Genomic DNA, 15377 nt, shown 5'->3' with positions numbered 1-15377 from the left:
CCTGTGTCCCTGTGTTAATTGTTCATTTATCTCTTTTTTTATGCCAAATATACTGTCGGCGGCCACTTTATTAGGAACACCTGCGCAACCTAATGCAATCCAATACAACAGCTCCGCCATAAATGCTACATTTACGAAGTTTATACATTTTCAGTTTTTGTTGACATTGTCAGAAAGGTGATAATTCTACTTGTGTTTATTATTGAGGTCATAGTGGGTGGTGGTGGTGTACTAGAGTGCATTATATTGAAAAGTGTTCCTAATATTTTGGCCGCTACATGTATGTTAATGGAGTGGACAAAATATAAGGAACACCATTCATCACTGAAGCCAACGTAGCTCTTCAGACAGCTGATTAAGACATTATGGTCGACTGTGTCAAAGGCTGAGCTGAGGTCAAGGAGAATTAAAATTGAGTACAGGCCTGTGTCAGCTGCAAGGAGTAAGTCACTGGTGACCTTGACCAGAGCAGTCTCAGTGCGCTGTAGGGAGTGGAAACCAGATTTAAGTTTTCAGAAAATTTGATTGTTCCTAAAAGAAATCAATTGAGTGGAGACAGATTTTTCTAAAATCTTCAATAATAATAAATGGCAGCTTCGTGATGGGTCTAAAATGACTTAAAATGGATTTAGAGAGGGCTTCTTTAAGAGGGGGTAAACACTGGTAGGTTTAAAATAGGAGGGGGGAAATAGCAGTAGACAGAGAGTAGTCAATAATGGCTAAACAGCTTTTAAAAACCAAGTGAGAATGCAGTTTGTAGGGCAGGTGGATGATTTTCCAAGTGCAACAGTGCGTTCATAGGTTGACGTTGAAGGTGGGCAGGAGTCAACATCAACCTCTCTGATTTCGTTGTTAAAGTGTTGGTGAATCTCCACTACTTTGTTACAAACTAATCAAGAACTTCTTCACATCTCAGGGGAAGATTCAACTGACCGGCTAAGGTGAGGGGACCAATCACAGAATTAGCAGTTTTAAAAAGGGATTCTGGGATTTTGACCCTGTTTAGCAGTTCAGAAAAAGAGGTGTTCCTTGCTTCTTTGATTGTACACTGATAAGTGAACATTAAATCTTTTAGAGAAGCAAGGGAAAGACTGAATTTATCCATTTTCCATTTCTGCTTTGTCTTCCTGCACTGGCTCTTTAAGATCTTTAATTATTCATTCAACCATGGCAGAAAAGAAGGTTTCAGCTGTTTATATCTGACTGGAGCTGCAGAATCTAATATATTTGTACAGGAGCTGTTAAAAACACTGACAAGCCCCTCTATGGTGAGGCCATGTTGTTCACTGGTGTTAAATATGTGTTTGAGGCACTATTGTTTTTGAAAATTAAACTGACTTTTCTCCTTCTTTCATAGGAAAGTATATGCAGTCAGTTTTAACCCATAACACAACAGCTGTAACAATAATTGCTCATTTTAACATATAAGAAAATACAAACAGGTTATTTGGGGAATTATTTAGTTTATCATCAGCCTCTCAAGGTCCTGTAATATATTTGCCTGTTCTGTTCATCATAAGCAATAAAATAAATTGTGCCTATTTTAAACTGAAAACGATGTGTACATTGTAAGTTACATTGTGGTCCAAGGTTCATAAAATATCAAAGTAATTATATACACTGATCAGCCAAAACATTATAACCACTGATAGGCGAAGTGAATAACATTGATTATCTCGTTAAAATGGCACCTGTCAAGGGGTGGGGTATATTAGGCAGCAAGTAAACAGTCAGTTCTTGAAGTTGATGTGTTTGAAGCAGGAAAAATCAGGTTTTCCTTTACATCATGTGGGCGGTCGGGTGCATGGGGAAGAGATGGCACCAGGATGCACTATAGGAAGAAGACAAACCAGTGGAGGCAGTGTGATGCTCTGAGCAATGTTCTGCTGGGAAACCTTGGGTTCTGGCTTTCATGTGGATGTTACTTTGACATGTACCACCTACTTAAACATTGTTGCAGACCAGGTACACCCCTTCATGGCAACGGTATTCCCTGATAGCAGTGGCATCTTTCAGCAGGATAATGCACCCTGCCACACTGCAAAAACTGTTCAGGAATGGTTTGAGGAACATGACAAGGAGTTCAAGGTGTTGCCTTGGCCTCCAAATTCCCCGGATCTCAATCTCATGGAGCATCTGTGGGATGAGTTGGAAGAACAAGTCCGATCCATGGAGGTCTCACCTCGCAACTTACAGGATTTAAAGGATTTGCTGCTAACGTCTTGGTGCCATACCAGAAGTCACCTTCAAAGGTCTTGTGGAGTCCATGCATTGACGGGTCAGAGCTGTTTTGGTGGGACAAAGGAGACCTACACAATACTAGGCAGGTGGTTTTAATGTTATGGCTGATCGGTGTATATTTATAAATACATATTAGGACAGTTTAGTTATTTTCCATTTTTATTTCCATGTTGTTTGATTTTAAAGTCCGCCTCCATTAAAAAATTGTTTTACTTAATATTACTTGACTTGGATTTGTTTTCGTCTCTGTGCAGAATGATGTGTGCGCAGTTTTTTTTTCCTTTCATCTGTTGAAGAAGGAAGGCTTCCCTACATGTGCACACCTCACATCTGTTTAACAAGTGTACCAGTGAGCAGGATTTGTAACATTACAATTAGTTTTGGAGCCAATTGTGGTTGAGTATTACACTTACACAAGTGTGGTGTGGAAACTTGAAGCCTACAGTGTACATACATTGAGAATGGACTTCAGAACCGAAGAGATTCTGTTAAAACCTGCAGACTGAGGATCGGACACTGCGGGATAAACCAGTACTTGCACATTTTGGGAAAACGTCCTACTGGATTATGTGAATGTGAACGTTCTGAAACAGTCAAGCATGCAAATATAATACAGAAAGGAAAACTATCAGATTGTCAGACTTAGGAGTCTTGTCATATTCTATTAAGTCTTTCTGCGGCCAAAATGAGAACCACCAGCTGATCACAAAAGCAGTTTTACAGTTCCTGCATGATTCAGTGTTATATATGAAAATAAGTGTGATTGTGTCTGTTAAATTTTGTCCTGCGGAGGGCAGTAATACACCGCCAAAATCTTACATGAAGAAGACTTCCTACAAATCGATAACTGCTGTTTACACTCTCTGTTGACACCATGGTCTACACTCGGTCTGGCTACGTTATTATTCCGCTAGATTCGCTAGTTTTCTCTCTGAAACGACATTGGCGTTAGTGGCTAACGTTAGCCTTTCGTTGTTACTCTGTTCACTAGCTTCGAGCTTAGCCTAGCTTAGCAGTTAGCTTTGTGAATCCACAGGTGCATCTTCTCGTCCTCCAAAATGGCAGATAAGTTACAGCAGCTGAGAGTGTTTGTTAACGAGCGACTGACAGCTGCGGCGGAGGAAATCTTCAGTGCTGTGGAAAGGACCATTTTAGAGTATCGAAATGACATTTATCTGTCCAAGGAGGATGTGAAACACAGCGGGCTGCTGCTACTAGCTGAAGGTTTGAACCGGCAGGTGCAGGTAGAGGTGTTCACTGCAGGTTAGTCTGCTCTGTTGTGGAAATGAGTCTACTGTGGTCTCAAGAGGCTGTCACTACGAACACAGAGCTTGTGATGCTTTATTCGACGTGTGGCCAGCTAGGGTGAATTAGAGTACTGTGGGACAATTTTTGCAAGTGGCACTTCAGCAATATGTTTCTTGATGAAGCCAATACGTAATATCCACACACATTACCATTCTGAAATCCCCGAGGTGTTTTCTACTCATATCAGAATGCAGAGGACTCAGAGAAAAAATGGCAAATATAAAAGTGTTCATGTGCCAAATTGTCCCAAATGATGTGCCTTTCCTAATGTGGGACAGTTGAGGCTGAAATATGGGACACTCACTGGGAGGCTGAAAGGTCTAAATCACCTTAATTCATACAATAAAAACTTGTCTGGTCAGTAACACTCAAGGCTAAAGTGCATGCCCATGTTTGGTCATTTCAGTAGTTACAATGTTTTGTAATGTTTTGTACAATGCTGCTACAAATAGTATAGTAATGTATTATATCCTGTATTGGTAGCCTATTGGTAATATTATAATTTGCCATCTGCCCAAAAATAACAAAAAATGAGCATCTCAAGACAACTGAATAACTATTGGTATTGCACATTTAATGAGCTGGAATGCATATTTCACCAATTTAAGATCATACATGACTGTCCCACATTATTAAAACCAGCTATCCCACTTTTCAAACCACATTTTCTAAAGTGGGACAATGAAAAAGTGACAAATAAAAAAGATGAAACATGTTTTCACCATATAATAGCATATTTTTATTATAGCATAATCGATTAATTAACTAATCGTTGCAGCTCTAAAAGGATATATTAATTTGATTACCTTGAGCAAAGGTGTTGCCCTCTTCCCTGATTTTGGACATATTTTTCTTTAAAAAAATGACTCACAACTATTAATTTAATAGTTGGCAACTAATCAATTAATCAACTAATCATTGCAGCTCTAAAAGAAAATATTATGTTGATTACCTTGAGTAAAGGGGATGCCTTCTTTCCTGATTTTGCAGAAAATATTTCTTTATCCACCTTCTGCCGTGACAACTGCATTTACCTGGATGTTGCTGTGTTTAGCCATAACTGTGTAGTGGAAGAGGACCTCAGTCTTGTGTATATTGGTAATTGTGACAATGACAAACTTACACTATGTAAGTGGTATTATTAATAAAGATATACAGTATAACATATCATCATCATCTAATCCTTGCATTAGAACACACTTGTACATGTGTCATATGCTGATTTTTTTCCTTGGTATCTCACAAAGTTACAATACATGGTATGGATGAGTGGTAAGGGAAAACTGAAAGTGTTAAAAATAATATTCTATTGAACACTTTCTCCCCAGTCTCCCAGGAGGTCAGCGTTTCTGAAGCAGAGGCCTCCACCCAGCCAACACACAGTGCAGATGCATTTCCAGAGCCTCAGGAACACCGGGCCAGCCGGGACCAAGAGAAACTGCAGGACCTGTCACAACATGATGCTGTTGCTTGTTTTAAGTATGAACAGAGCATGCAGCCGTCCTCTTGCTGTCAAACCCAAACTGAGACCAGCAGAGAAGAAGAGCTTCTTCCCATCTCTTCAGCTGAGTGGTTGAAAACAGAGGAGGAAGAAGATGGCTATGGAGGATCAGAAACAGCCAATTTCTGGCAACCGCTCTCCTCAGATAGCATGGATGAAAATGATACCAGTGATGCTCAAAGTACACAGAGAGGAGGATCTAACTCATGTTCAAAGACAGTGAAGTCAAAGAAAAGGACAAAACAAAGACTAAACAGTCCTAGCTTGAGCACAAAGCAAAGGAACAATCAGAGAACTTGGTCTTGTAAGCTGTGTGGAGAATCCTTCCATAGCAGGAGTTCATTAATGATGCATGTCAAATCACATGCAAACAATACAGCCACTCTCTGTCCTCCAAAACATGCAGCATTAGCAGACAATGGGATTGAAGCCTTGGAAACACACAGAGAGAACAATCTTTGTTACATCTGTGGCAAAACATTCACCACAAGAACACATTTAAAAAGGCACCTGCTGGTTCACACAGGTCAGAAACCACACTGTTGTAAAGTATGTGGCAAAAGATTTGCACGAGGTGAGTGTCTGAGAATACACATGAGGATCCACACAGTGGAGAAGCCATACACATGTGAAGTGTGTGGGAAAGGGTTCAGGCAGAGGGGCAACATGATCTGTCACATCAGAACTCACACAGGGGAGAAACCCCATCGCTGTGTCATCTGCTCCAGACCATTTGCATATAAGAAGGACATGTTGAGACACATGCAAGTTCACGCAAAGAAGACGTGAAATCCCACTGGACAGATGTATACAATGTGACATATCTGGATATTTTCAATGCAGCTACATCAGATTTCAGTAGAACATTTTACTCACTTAAAGTTGAATTCATTTTCTTAAGACATTCTGGGTAAATGTAGCATTTTAGAACAAAACATGAAGCATTTCTGCATCAATTGAAAACACTAAGTTCTGATTTTCTCGGGTCACTCATTAGTTGTCTGTTAAGATATGACTGATCCACGGCTGAAATATTTCAAATGTTTTTCACTTTACGCTAGAGATGGAAATCACAAATCACTTTGTTGAGTTCAAAGACTCGTAGTCAGTGATTGTAGTTTGTTCAATTCTTTCCTAAGCTAGGCAGTCACATCACTGTTCAAATGCACTTCAGTACACAGATCAGTAAATGAGCACATCATGATTCATATGACCCGACATTCAGCGCTGATTCTGACTGTCTTCAGCTCAGTCTGTCGCTAGTTCAGTCACAGTCAGTTCAGTACAAGACTAGCCTATACAAGCACTGCACATAAGGTTAAGGCCGTGCTCCCTCACCATCCCATCAGCACATTTCTGAGGAGATTCTGGTCAGTCATTACCACATGCAGCAGTGTTCTCTGTTGAACCTCTGTCTGCTATAAGCTTTTTTTCTATAGCAACAGATACTGGTATCATTAAATTAAATTTATCAACACTGTCTTTTCCAATTCAGCCATGAGTGCGTTGACAGGAGAAAGGCAGACTTTTTAATTATAGACAGCATCACATGCAACAGCAGCATCAACCAACCTCTGGGGAAATTAAATGGTGGCAGAAATATTCAGCAATGTAAAAGATGTACAACATAATTACACAACTATAGAAAAGAAAGGAACTGAATTTAATTAGTAGAAAATATCTAAATATTAATGCAAAGACTGTAAGTGTGTAAATTATAATAAAGGCCTTATATATTCTAAATTTTCCTCATGCTAAGAGTTTGCAGAGTTTAGAGTGAGTTTGGGAAACAAATGGATAACTGCAACTATTATGAAAAAGCACTTCAGAGCTACAGAGGACAACAGCAGATGGTGTGTGAAAATGTATCTTAATGACTGCTACACTATTAGTCTACAAGCTGAGGACAAAGATACAAACTTAACTGTCTATTCAACTGTATTTAGAGGCATTGGTTTTACTGTAAGACAAAGCATTTACATGCCTGGTTAACATACTTTCATATTTCCATACATGATGTGTATTTAATATTATCCTGCAGTCATGATGCCAACCTCCTGCCTCCCTCGCCTTAGAATAAATACACCCAGTGCCCACAACATTTGTGTGTCAGTGTCAGGACCCACAGGATCACTATATTTGAAGTACACAGTTTAGAGTGTATGTAGAGTAGTGAGTATTGAAAACTGTTTGGCACTGAGTGTTTGGTGAGGTTATGAGTCTTGTTTACATTATTTAATGATATTCTCTGATTTGAAAGATCATTTTGCACTGTATTATTGTTTGTTGTATTGCTCATCTGTGTATTAAACATGGATGCATTTGGGTTTAAGTTTGTCTTTGAAGATTTTTTTCATTAACAAATGCTGGCACTGGTCAGTTTAGGCACTTTTCAGTCAATGAGTATAGCAGTTACTAACTTTAAAATTCATTAACATTACTCATTGCACTGCTGTGAGTGCTGTTAATCTACATGAACTAAATCAAAGATGTGTCAACACAACAGGAATAATGAGGTCCAAAACAGTGGTGTGCTCAGTAGTTTTCATTGTTATCAGAAATGTTACATTTCTTAAGACTTTCCTGACCTAATGTAAGCCATATTAGAAATAATGCAATTTTTAAAAAGTATTCCTATCCACTAACTCAATCACACTAATTACAAAACAGTCTCAGAGGTCACCTGGGCTACCTAGTAACATACTTCATTTGCATAGTTTAGGACAATATTGAATTCATCACAGCATGGCTCAGAGGTTTGTTATCACAAACTGACAAATTGAACATGTTAATATGATCAATAAGCATGTTAAGGCACAAGTATTCTAGTTAGTAGTCACGTGACATGACCGTGGGTTTGGGTTGATTTCACTGAGATGACATCACTCCATGATCCACATGATCCCTGTGTTTGTCTCTGCATGTCTGTCCTCTGTCAGTGTCCACACACATCACTGCCATGAGGAGCTGATGCCTCCTGTGATTTGACTTAATACTCGATGGTGACTGCCTTTGTCTTCAGGTATTCGTTGAGTGCCTCTTGTCCTGTTGGAGTGACAGAATTGTACACATTAATGAAGGCAGGATTGTGTATTGTCCACATGCTGCCAGCAGTTTTGGCACTGTTGAGTTTCTTGCCACCATGCACACATGTAAAAGGTTTATGTTTTAAAGCTCAAGACAGCGAATGGCTTAGTTTCAAAACATCACCATTGAGATGGAATGAAATTTGGGGATTTGGTGGAGCTATTGGGTGCTACAAGCTAAATTACAGCAACTCATAACAGTTCAGTAGTCAGCTGCTGGTTAGTTTATAATTATTATTTAGATCTTTTCTTGTAATATTGAGAAAGCAAGTCATAATTATGAGATAATGCCTCAGATTTTTTTTCATTGGTGAATGCAATGTGCTTCCATTCTAACATTGGTTAATTGGCATTAAACAAAAAGTACAGCTGAGGCTGATGGGACTGTCATGAGTTTTGGACCACCCTTAGAGCAATGCATCTAGCATGGCTAAAATACTGTAAAGGAAAAAGTTTTTAACATTACAAACAAAACCTAAGTAAACATTTAGTTGTACGTTGTGGAGCAGAAGCATCAACATAATAAAACAAAAATTCAGAAAATTGCCTTGTTAGCTCGGTGACAAGCATCTGGCTAATTCATACAGCTAGCATCTCATCATCATCATATCATCTACCACCTGCAATTTTAACTTCAGTTCTCTGTAAAATATTAAATGTAGAAACCTCCATTTCTATAACCTTATTTATCCTGTTTTTGGTGATATCTCTAACTGTGTGGCTTTCTTGATTTCCTTTACTTAAATTGCAGGCTAATTCTATTCAAACACATTAATAAAAGAGTTACAACTACACAGTAACAGTTTTTCTTACCCAGATCTTTGCCAAAGCCAGACTGTTTGAAGCCTCCAAAAGGCGAGGCCACATCAGTCTTGTTGTAGGTGTTGACAAAAACAGTGCCTGCATTGAGCCTTTCACTGACGTACAGAGCTTTGCTGATGTCCCGTGTGAAAACACCTGATGCCAGGCCATACTCTGTGGCGTTGGCCCTTCTCAGGACATCGTCCACATCACTGAGGTAGGGAGACAGAGACGAGGCAGGTGGGAGGGAGAAACAACAGCAAAGAGAAGAAGAGACACATGGTTAATCTTGTGATGTGCAAATTTTGTGACAGCATGCTGTTGTAAATAAAGGAAAATGTGGATATGAGTAATTTAAAGGCACAAAGTAATGTTAAATTACAACATACCCACTCTTGAACCTGGAAAGGATCATGACAGGGCCGAACGACTCCTCTTTAGCGATGTACATGTGGTCTTGCACATCAGTGAACACCGTGGGTTCAAAGAAGAAACCTGGCAGCAGTCACATAATAAGACAGCACATTATAAATCTACTGTACATGAGAAGTGAATACATAATCAGTCAATCTGCATCTTCCATCAGAGGAGGACCCCACTGATTGGTTGATAGCATTGCCATACCTGGTCGCTGGATCTGTTTGCCACCACAGACCAGGGTGGCCCCCTCCTTGACACCAGTCTGACAATACTCCACCAGTTTGTCCAGGTGGGCTTTGTGGTTCTGAGGGCCGTGATCTGTGGAGCGGTCCAGTGGATCTCCGATCTTCATCTTCTTGACCTCCTCAATCTGAGAGAAAAGAAATCCAAACAGTCTTTAAGGCAACCACAGAACTAGAGATGCAGTACATACTGTGGCCTCAAAAACTTCAGCAAATTCTAGATGCAAAAGATTCTCTTTGGTTTCAAAATCTCTCATCAGTACGTGAGTTTGAGTTTTCACTGAAGTGAAGCATCTCAGAATTTCAATATATTTGGCTTTCTGTCCAGTGTTGTGGCCTCTTGTTCTCCAAGCTACTGCTGGTCCAATGAAGCAAGCCTTGTACTGTTGCTCTCCATCTCTGTACCTCACTTAATGCTGAGAAGTCTTGGAATAACCACTTGACAATCAATTCATAATATGACTTTCAAAAACACTTTACTTAAGCCCCTTTATCTGCTTACAACTACATTATAGTATGTTATAAACCATTTATTAACTGTTTACTGCTTATGAATGCTAAATAGAGAGGTTAAATTAAAGTGTCATTGTCAGTTCTACTAGAACTGTGTTGCACGTTGATTGTGTTGCATTTCTGGGTGGTACAACAAAGCCGTAGCAGTTGTCACTACATGTGAGCATTATGCACAACTGGGGCTATTTGTAGCACCAGTGTCAGTAATTAATCACAAGAACCTGTACCAGTAATCTCAATCACTGTATACAGAGGTGGATGTAGCGAGGTGTGATGTCACCTATTGGTTTGCATTGGAGCTGGTGGAGCCAGGATCTTCCAAATAAGGAGTGCAGGGTGTTGCCTTTCACACTCTGGAAATACCTCGGATCAAAGCTAACGCTAGCTTACTTGATCTAGCTAAGATTAGCTACTTTAGCTAAACTGTGCTAACAGGGCAGGTATCATAATCAAGTAACATTAAACTTTGGTGAAATATTGCAACGATAGTCTGACTCGGTGTGAGTCAGACTAGCTGTCAATCAACGTCCACACGGCAGACATCAAAACTACTGTAAGTCTTCAAATCTTATTAATGGAGTAATCATTTCCAAAATGACCATCAGCACACTTATCAGAGGGCCTGAATTTAGAGATTGGGACCATAATGACTCCTTGAAAAAAATGATTGACTTAGTAATTCTAGAGAGAAGTTAATGCTTTTTCAATGGGAGTCAGTTGGAGCCAGCATCATTGGCTTCAACCTCAAGTTGTGGTAGTTGCTGTTTGATCCAAACAGACTGTACAAAGTGCTTCACTAGAAAGGATAAAAATGAAAAGATCATACACAAAGGAAAATAAAATGATGCCTTCCTTCTAAATAAATAGAATAATAAGAATTGATCACTCAAAAGTAATGAATCAAAATTAAGTTTATATACGTGCCTTTAATGGGCATTTCACACATTTCACACAAAAGTGAAATAGGCTAACAATCTAAACCACCAATACTTTATTAGTAGTCTTACACCTAATTTTTCAGGTCCATCTCATCATATCACCCTCAGATCGTTCTAAAAACTTCTTGTCTCACAGAACATTCTGCACATTATAAATACCAGTTTATAAATGGTTTTTGTGTATACGCATCATCTGGACCACAGTATTTACCAAAAGAGTTGTTTGTTCAATTTTTCCAGGTATTACGGTCTTGCAAGAACTTGTCAGAAGTGTGAAAGAAGCAAATATTGTGGGATGGTTTCCAGAGCTGCAGTGAAGCTGCTGTGCCTCCAAACTCACCAAAAATCACCTCAGAGGATTTACACAAGCACTGAGATCCAGATTGTGAATTAATTACATTTCTCTAGCAGCGTTTTGCTGTTCAGAGATGTGAAACAAATCTGAACTTTAAAACATCAGCAGTGTGAGTGACTGTGGCCAAAGAGAAAAAGACATACCACTCTTTTCACAAACTGGTCATGAATGCTGTCTTCCACAAACAGTCTGCCAGCTGCGATGCAGTTCTCTCCCTTGTTGAAGAACACTGAACTCATGCCCTGAAATACACAGACAATAACACAGTGGTGGAACCACTTAAACTTTTTAAATATGTGCAAAATGACAAACACACATGCTGCCCAGAGTGAACATACCATGCGCACAGCCTTGTCCATGTCACAGTCACTGAAGATGATGAGAGGGGATTTTCCTCCGAGCTCCAGAGAAACTTTCTTCACGTTACTGACCGCACAGCTTTAGATGGAGGAGAACCGAGATACATAAAGATGAGTTGTAATGTTCACTTCTGTTTAGATAGAGTTTTGTTAATGTGGTGTGCCTCTCACCTCTTCATGATGTGTTTACCGATTTCAGTGGAACCTGTGAAGCCGAGTTTACGGACATCAGGATGGTCAGACAGACGCTGACCCACCAGAGCACCTGCAAGAAAAGTATGAGTTTAATAACATCTCCAGTGGCTTCAGTAGTCCATCTCAGACTCATGTGATGCTTGACAAGGACGCTAGTGGTTTTCATGCTGCTTCAAAGTGTATGCTTAATCCGGAGAGGATTTTTAGCATCCATTCTATGGATGGCAGTCCATAGCCAGTTGGTCCACCATTCTAGTCCAAACTGAAATATCTTGAAAATGATTTGATGGATTACTATGAAATTTTGCACATCCATGGTCCCCAGAGAATGAATCTGTCTGACTCTGGTGATCCTCTGACTTTTCTTCTAGCACCACCAGCAGGTCAAAGTTTGATCATCTATGCAGTAATATATCTCAACATCTACTTGATCTACTAGATTGTTGTAAAATTTGTTAGAGACATTTATGGTTCCCAGAGGATATATTCAGCTGACTTTAGCTCCCTTCTCTGACTTTTCTCTAACGTCACCATGAAGTTGACTTTGCAGTTGCAAGAAATATCTTGACAGCTACTGGAATGATTGCTGTGGCATTTAGTTCACATATTAATGGTCTCCAGAGGATGAACTTTAATAACCTTGATCTCCTGACTTTTCATTTAGTTCCATCTGGTCAAAATTTTAATGTGTTGGCTTTTGCTGATTGGTTTATACCTGAAAACTCATGACATAGAGCTAATTATCAAATGTTTGCATAATAGCATGCCAAAATGACACGGTGACCATGGTAAAAATGGTACCTGCTAAACATCAACACGCTAGCATTGTTAACACGTTAACATGCTGATGTTAGCATTTAGCTTGAATGCAGCCTCACAGAGCTGTTAGCATGGCTGTGGACTATTGTTAATGTCCTGTGTGTGTGTTCCTACCTGATCCAGGCAGAATATTAATCACTCCTTTGGGCAGTCCCGCCCTTGCCGCCAACTCAGCAAACTTCAGTGCTGTCAGCGGAGTCACCTGGAAACAAACATAAGTGACTTGTTTTTTTAAATCCACTCAACAGTATTACTGCAGACTGCACAGCCTCTTTCTTGTAGTCATGTATGGATGGAACCTGACTGCCGATATGGAGACTGACCTGAGCAGGTTTGAGGACTACAGTGTTTCCAGCTGCCAGGCAAGCTGCTGTCTTCCAGGCCAGCATCATCAGAGGGTAGTTCCAGGGAATCACGATGGCACATACTCTGAGAAGAAAGAAAGAGAAGTGTTGGCATACTTCTGACATCACTGCCTCTTTTTAACCGCCCTTATTCATGCACACATTTAATATAGGAAGATTACACATACAGTATGTGTCGATCACACAAGTGTAAATGCTCCAAATATTTTATTTCTCACCCTATTGGTTCCTTCTTGGTAAAGGTGAGGTTACGATTGGGCCTGGCCTGGTTGATGGGGATGGTGCTGCCCTGTAAACAGAGGACGTCACTTTATTCCATGTATGTATCCATATTCTGTTGTTTCTTTTCTTTGTGTGTCAGTATCATTTGGTGGTGTTGATCACCGAAGGTTCATGTAATTTTAGGAGTGAAGCTTCCAGGTTTTGAAAGCGACTTTCTTACTTGGATCTTGTCACACCAGCCGGCAAAGTAGCGGAAGGTCTGGATGGACATGCCCACGTGAGTCTTGAGGGCCAGAGTGTAAACTGCTCCGGAGTCGATGGCTTCGATGGTAGCCAGCTCCTCCTGATGTTGTTCCATCAGGTCAGCCAGCCTGTGGACAGAGAGGTAGAGGAGACGCAGAGTCACTCAGATCATAGACCATGCTTGATAATGTGGTAGTTAAGGTTCTTCTGTCTACAGTGGTACAGAACAACCACAATATGCAGCTGATTACATTGTTGCTGGCAGTGAATATACTGTATACGCAAAGTAAAACTCCTGCTAAATAGTTAAAATTTAAAAAGATACTTTGCTACAACACCACAAAGAAATGTTCTTTTAAGCACATAGAGCCCTTTGTGGTTACTATCAGTTAACCCTATAAGGCCACGGAAGTTGTAAAAGAACATAAAAAATAATTAAAAAAAATAAAAAAGGGCTTCATGAATGAAGCTCCACTACACTGAAGCTATCCCCCAGAGAAATGTAGCTAGCTAAACTACAGCAACATGGCCAAAGTAATTTGCCAAATCCAAACTTCTTTTACATGTTTTATTTTGAAACATAATAATACCCCTGAGCTATCAACCTTATTCATTGCAAGAAACAAAGGTTGGTCCCTTGCTAGACATACAAAAGAGGCATCCCATTGGGTCTCATTTAGGAAGACTAGGAATAAATGCACGTCCCTTGCTAAATCTGATTATTATTTGAACTTGGTCTCTAGCTCTTATCCAAACCCTGCAAAATTTTGGAATGTGGTAAAATCTAATAATAGCAATTCTGCTGCCTCCCTACCTACTCATGTCAGCAGCTGTCCACATTTTTGAGGATGAGGATACAGGATCCCCTCCTACTAACATTGACCATCTTTTTATTAATCATGATTATGTACCTACTCCATATCTCTCAGTTTATCCTAGATCCCGTCCCTCTCAGCATGGTTATGGAGGTTCTTCAAACCATTTATCCTAAGAAATCTACTGGTGAAGACAATTTGGATGCTTTTTTTACTCCATCTTTCTACTTCACTAATTGCTGAGCAAGTAACTCACAGTTTGGAAAACTGCTCATGTTGTGCCCCTGTATAAGGTTGGAGAAAGGAGTGATCCACTATAACTATAGACCAATATCCAAATTTATTTGCAAGTTTGCAAGTTGAGTTCCATTGTGGGTAATGAAGGTAGCAGGTTTTTTTGCAAGGAAGAAGAATGCGTGGAATAAAAAAAGATATTTGTGGTTCTTGATGAATCGATTTTGATCTTTTTTTTTTTTTTTTAAAAACTGTCCAACACAAGTTGGATGAGATTACCCAATAAACTACATTTAGAAGTCACTGAAAATCAAATAATCTGAAGTGCAACCCACACCAGCTGCATCACAGTGCCTCACATCTGTCGGTGGCGTCAACAAATGCCTGGTGTGTGGGCTTACATAGAAAGCAATGTGGGTGTCAAAGCTGCAGAGTTAAGTTTTGTAATGAAAAGTGCACTGACTTGTAGATTAGTCTGCCTCTGTCTCTTGGGTTCATTTTGCCCCATTCTCCCTCTTCAAAGGCCTCCTTAGCAGCAGCCACAGCCTTGTCCACATCACTGATCTGGGCCAGAGACACGTCACAGATGGCCTGCAGGACGGACAGATACAGGACATACAATCACAGTGCTAGCAGAGAGAACAGTGCACATTTTACACAGCAGCACCTCAACCAGGCAAGAGAATTTCTCTCCATGAGGTATCAGTTAGGTAGGGTTAC

At 39.9% G+C, this 15377-nt stretch overlaps 2 protein-coding genes across 4 annotated transcripts in view; one reads left to right on the top strand and one right to left on the bottom strand.

Moving 5' to 3' along the window:
* Window positions 1-2863: 2863 nt before the first annotated feature.
* LOC121892681 (zinc finger and BTB domain-containing protein 49-like) lies at window positions 2864-7382 on the top strand. Of its 2 annotated transcripts, none has more exons than XM_042405496.1 (2): window positions 2864-3504; window positions 4878-7382. In XM_042405496.1, exons 1-2 carry the CDS (start codon window positions 3300-3302, stop codon window positions 5837-5839), a joined length of 1167 nt encoding a protein of 388 aa, XP_042261430.1. In that variant the 5' UTR covers window positions 2864-3299; the 3' UTR covers window positions 5840-7382. The 2 variants fall into 2 exon arrangements, with proteins under 2 accessions (XP_042261430.1, XP_042261432.1); XM_042405498.1 differs by lacking the exon at window positions 2864-3504 and adding an exon at window positions 4472-4647.
* A 198-nt stretch (window positions 7383-7580) lies between these two features.
* Window positions 7581-15377, bottom strand: part of aldh1l1 (aldehyde dehydrogenase 1 family, member L1) — a 30100-nt gene continuing 22303 nt past the window's right edge. For both annotated transcript variants that reach the window (XM_042405495.1, XM_042405494.1), the window contains exons 12-23: window positions 15121-15248; window positions 13586-13736; window positions 13362-13432; window positions 13102-13207; window positions 12893-12980; window positions 11936-12029; window positions 11744-11843; window positions 11549-11647; window positions 9562-9727; window positions 9327-9432; window positions 8950-9149; window positions 7581-8095 (exon numbers count right to left, since the gene is read on the bottom strand). In XM_042405495.1, coding sequence (XP_042261429.1) covers window positions 8040-8095; window positions 8950-9149; window positions 9327-9432; window positions 9562-9727; window positions 11549-11647; window positions 11744-11843; window positions 11936-12029; window positions 12893-12980; window positions 13102-13207; window positions 13362-13432; window positions 13586-13736; window positions 15121-15248 — 1365 coding nt within the window. In that variant the 3' untranslated portion in view covers window positions 7581-8039. The remainder of the gene's footprint in view (window positions 8096-8949; window positions 9150-9326; window positions 9433-9561; window positions 9728-11548; window positions 11648-11743; window positions 11844-11935; window positions 12030-12892; window positions 12981-13101; window positions 13208-13361; window positions 13433-13585; window positions 13737-15120; window positions 15249-15377) is intronic.

Source organism: Thunnus maccoyii, chromosome 3 (genome assembly GCF_910596095.1).
Source record: "Thunnus maccoyii chromosome 3, fThuMac1.1, whole genome shotgun sequence".
In the NCBI taxonomy this organism is placed as follows: domain Eukaryota; kingdom Metazoa; phylum Chordata; class Actinopteri; order Scombriformes; family Scombridae; genus Thunnus; species Thunnus maccoyii.
This window is presented reverse-complemented; position numbering and strand designations above follow the sequence as displayed.

Coding starts and splice junctions, on each gene's coding strand:
- LOC121892681 (XM_042405496.1), top strand. CDS start 3,300: ATGGCAGATAAGTTACAGCAGCTGAGAGTGTTTGTTAACGAGCGACTG. Junction 3,505..4,877: donor GGTAGAGGTGTTCACTGCAG/GTTAGTCTGCTC, acceptor CTTTCTCCCCAG/TCTCCCAGGAGGTCAGCGTT.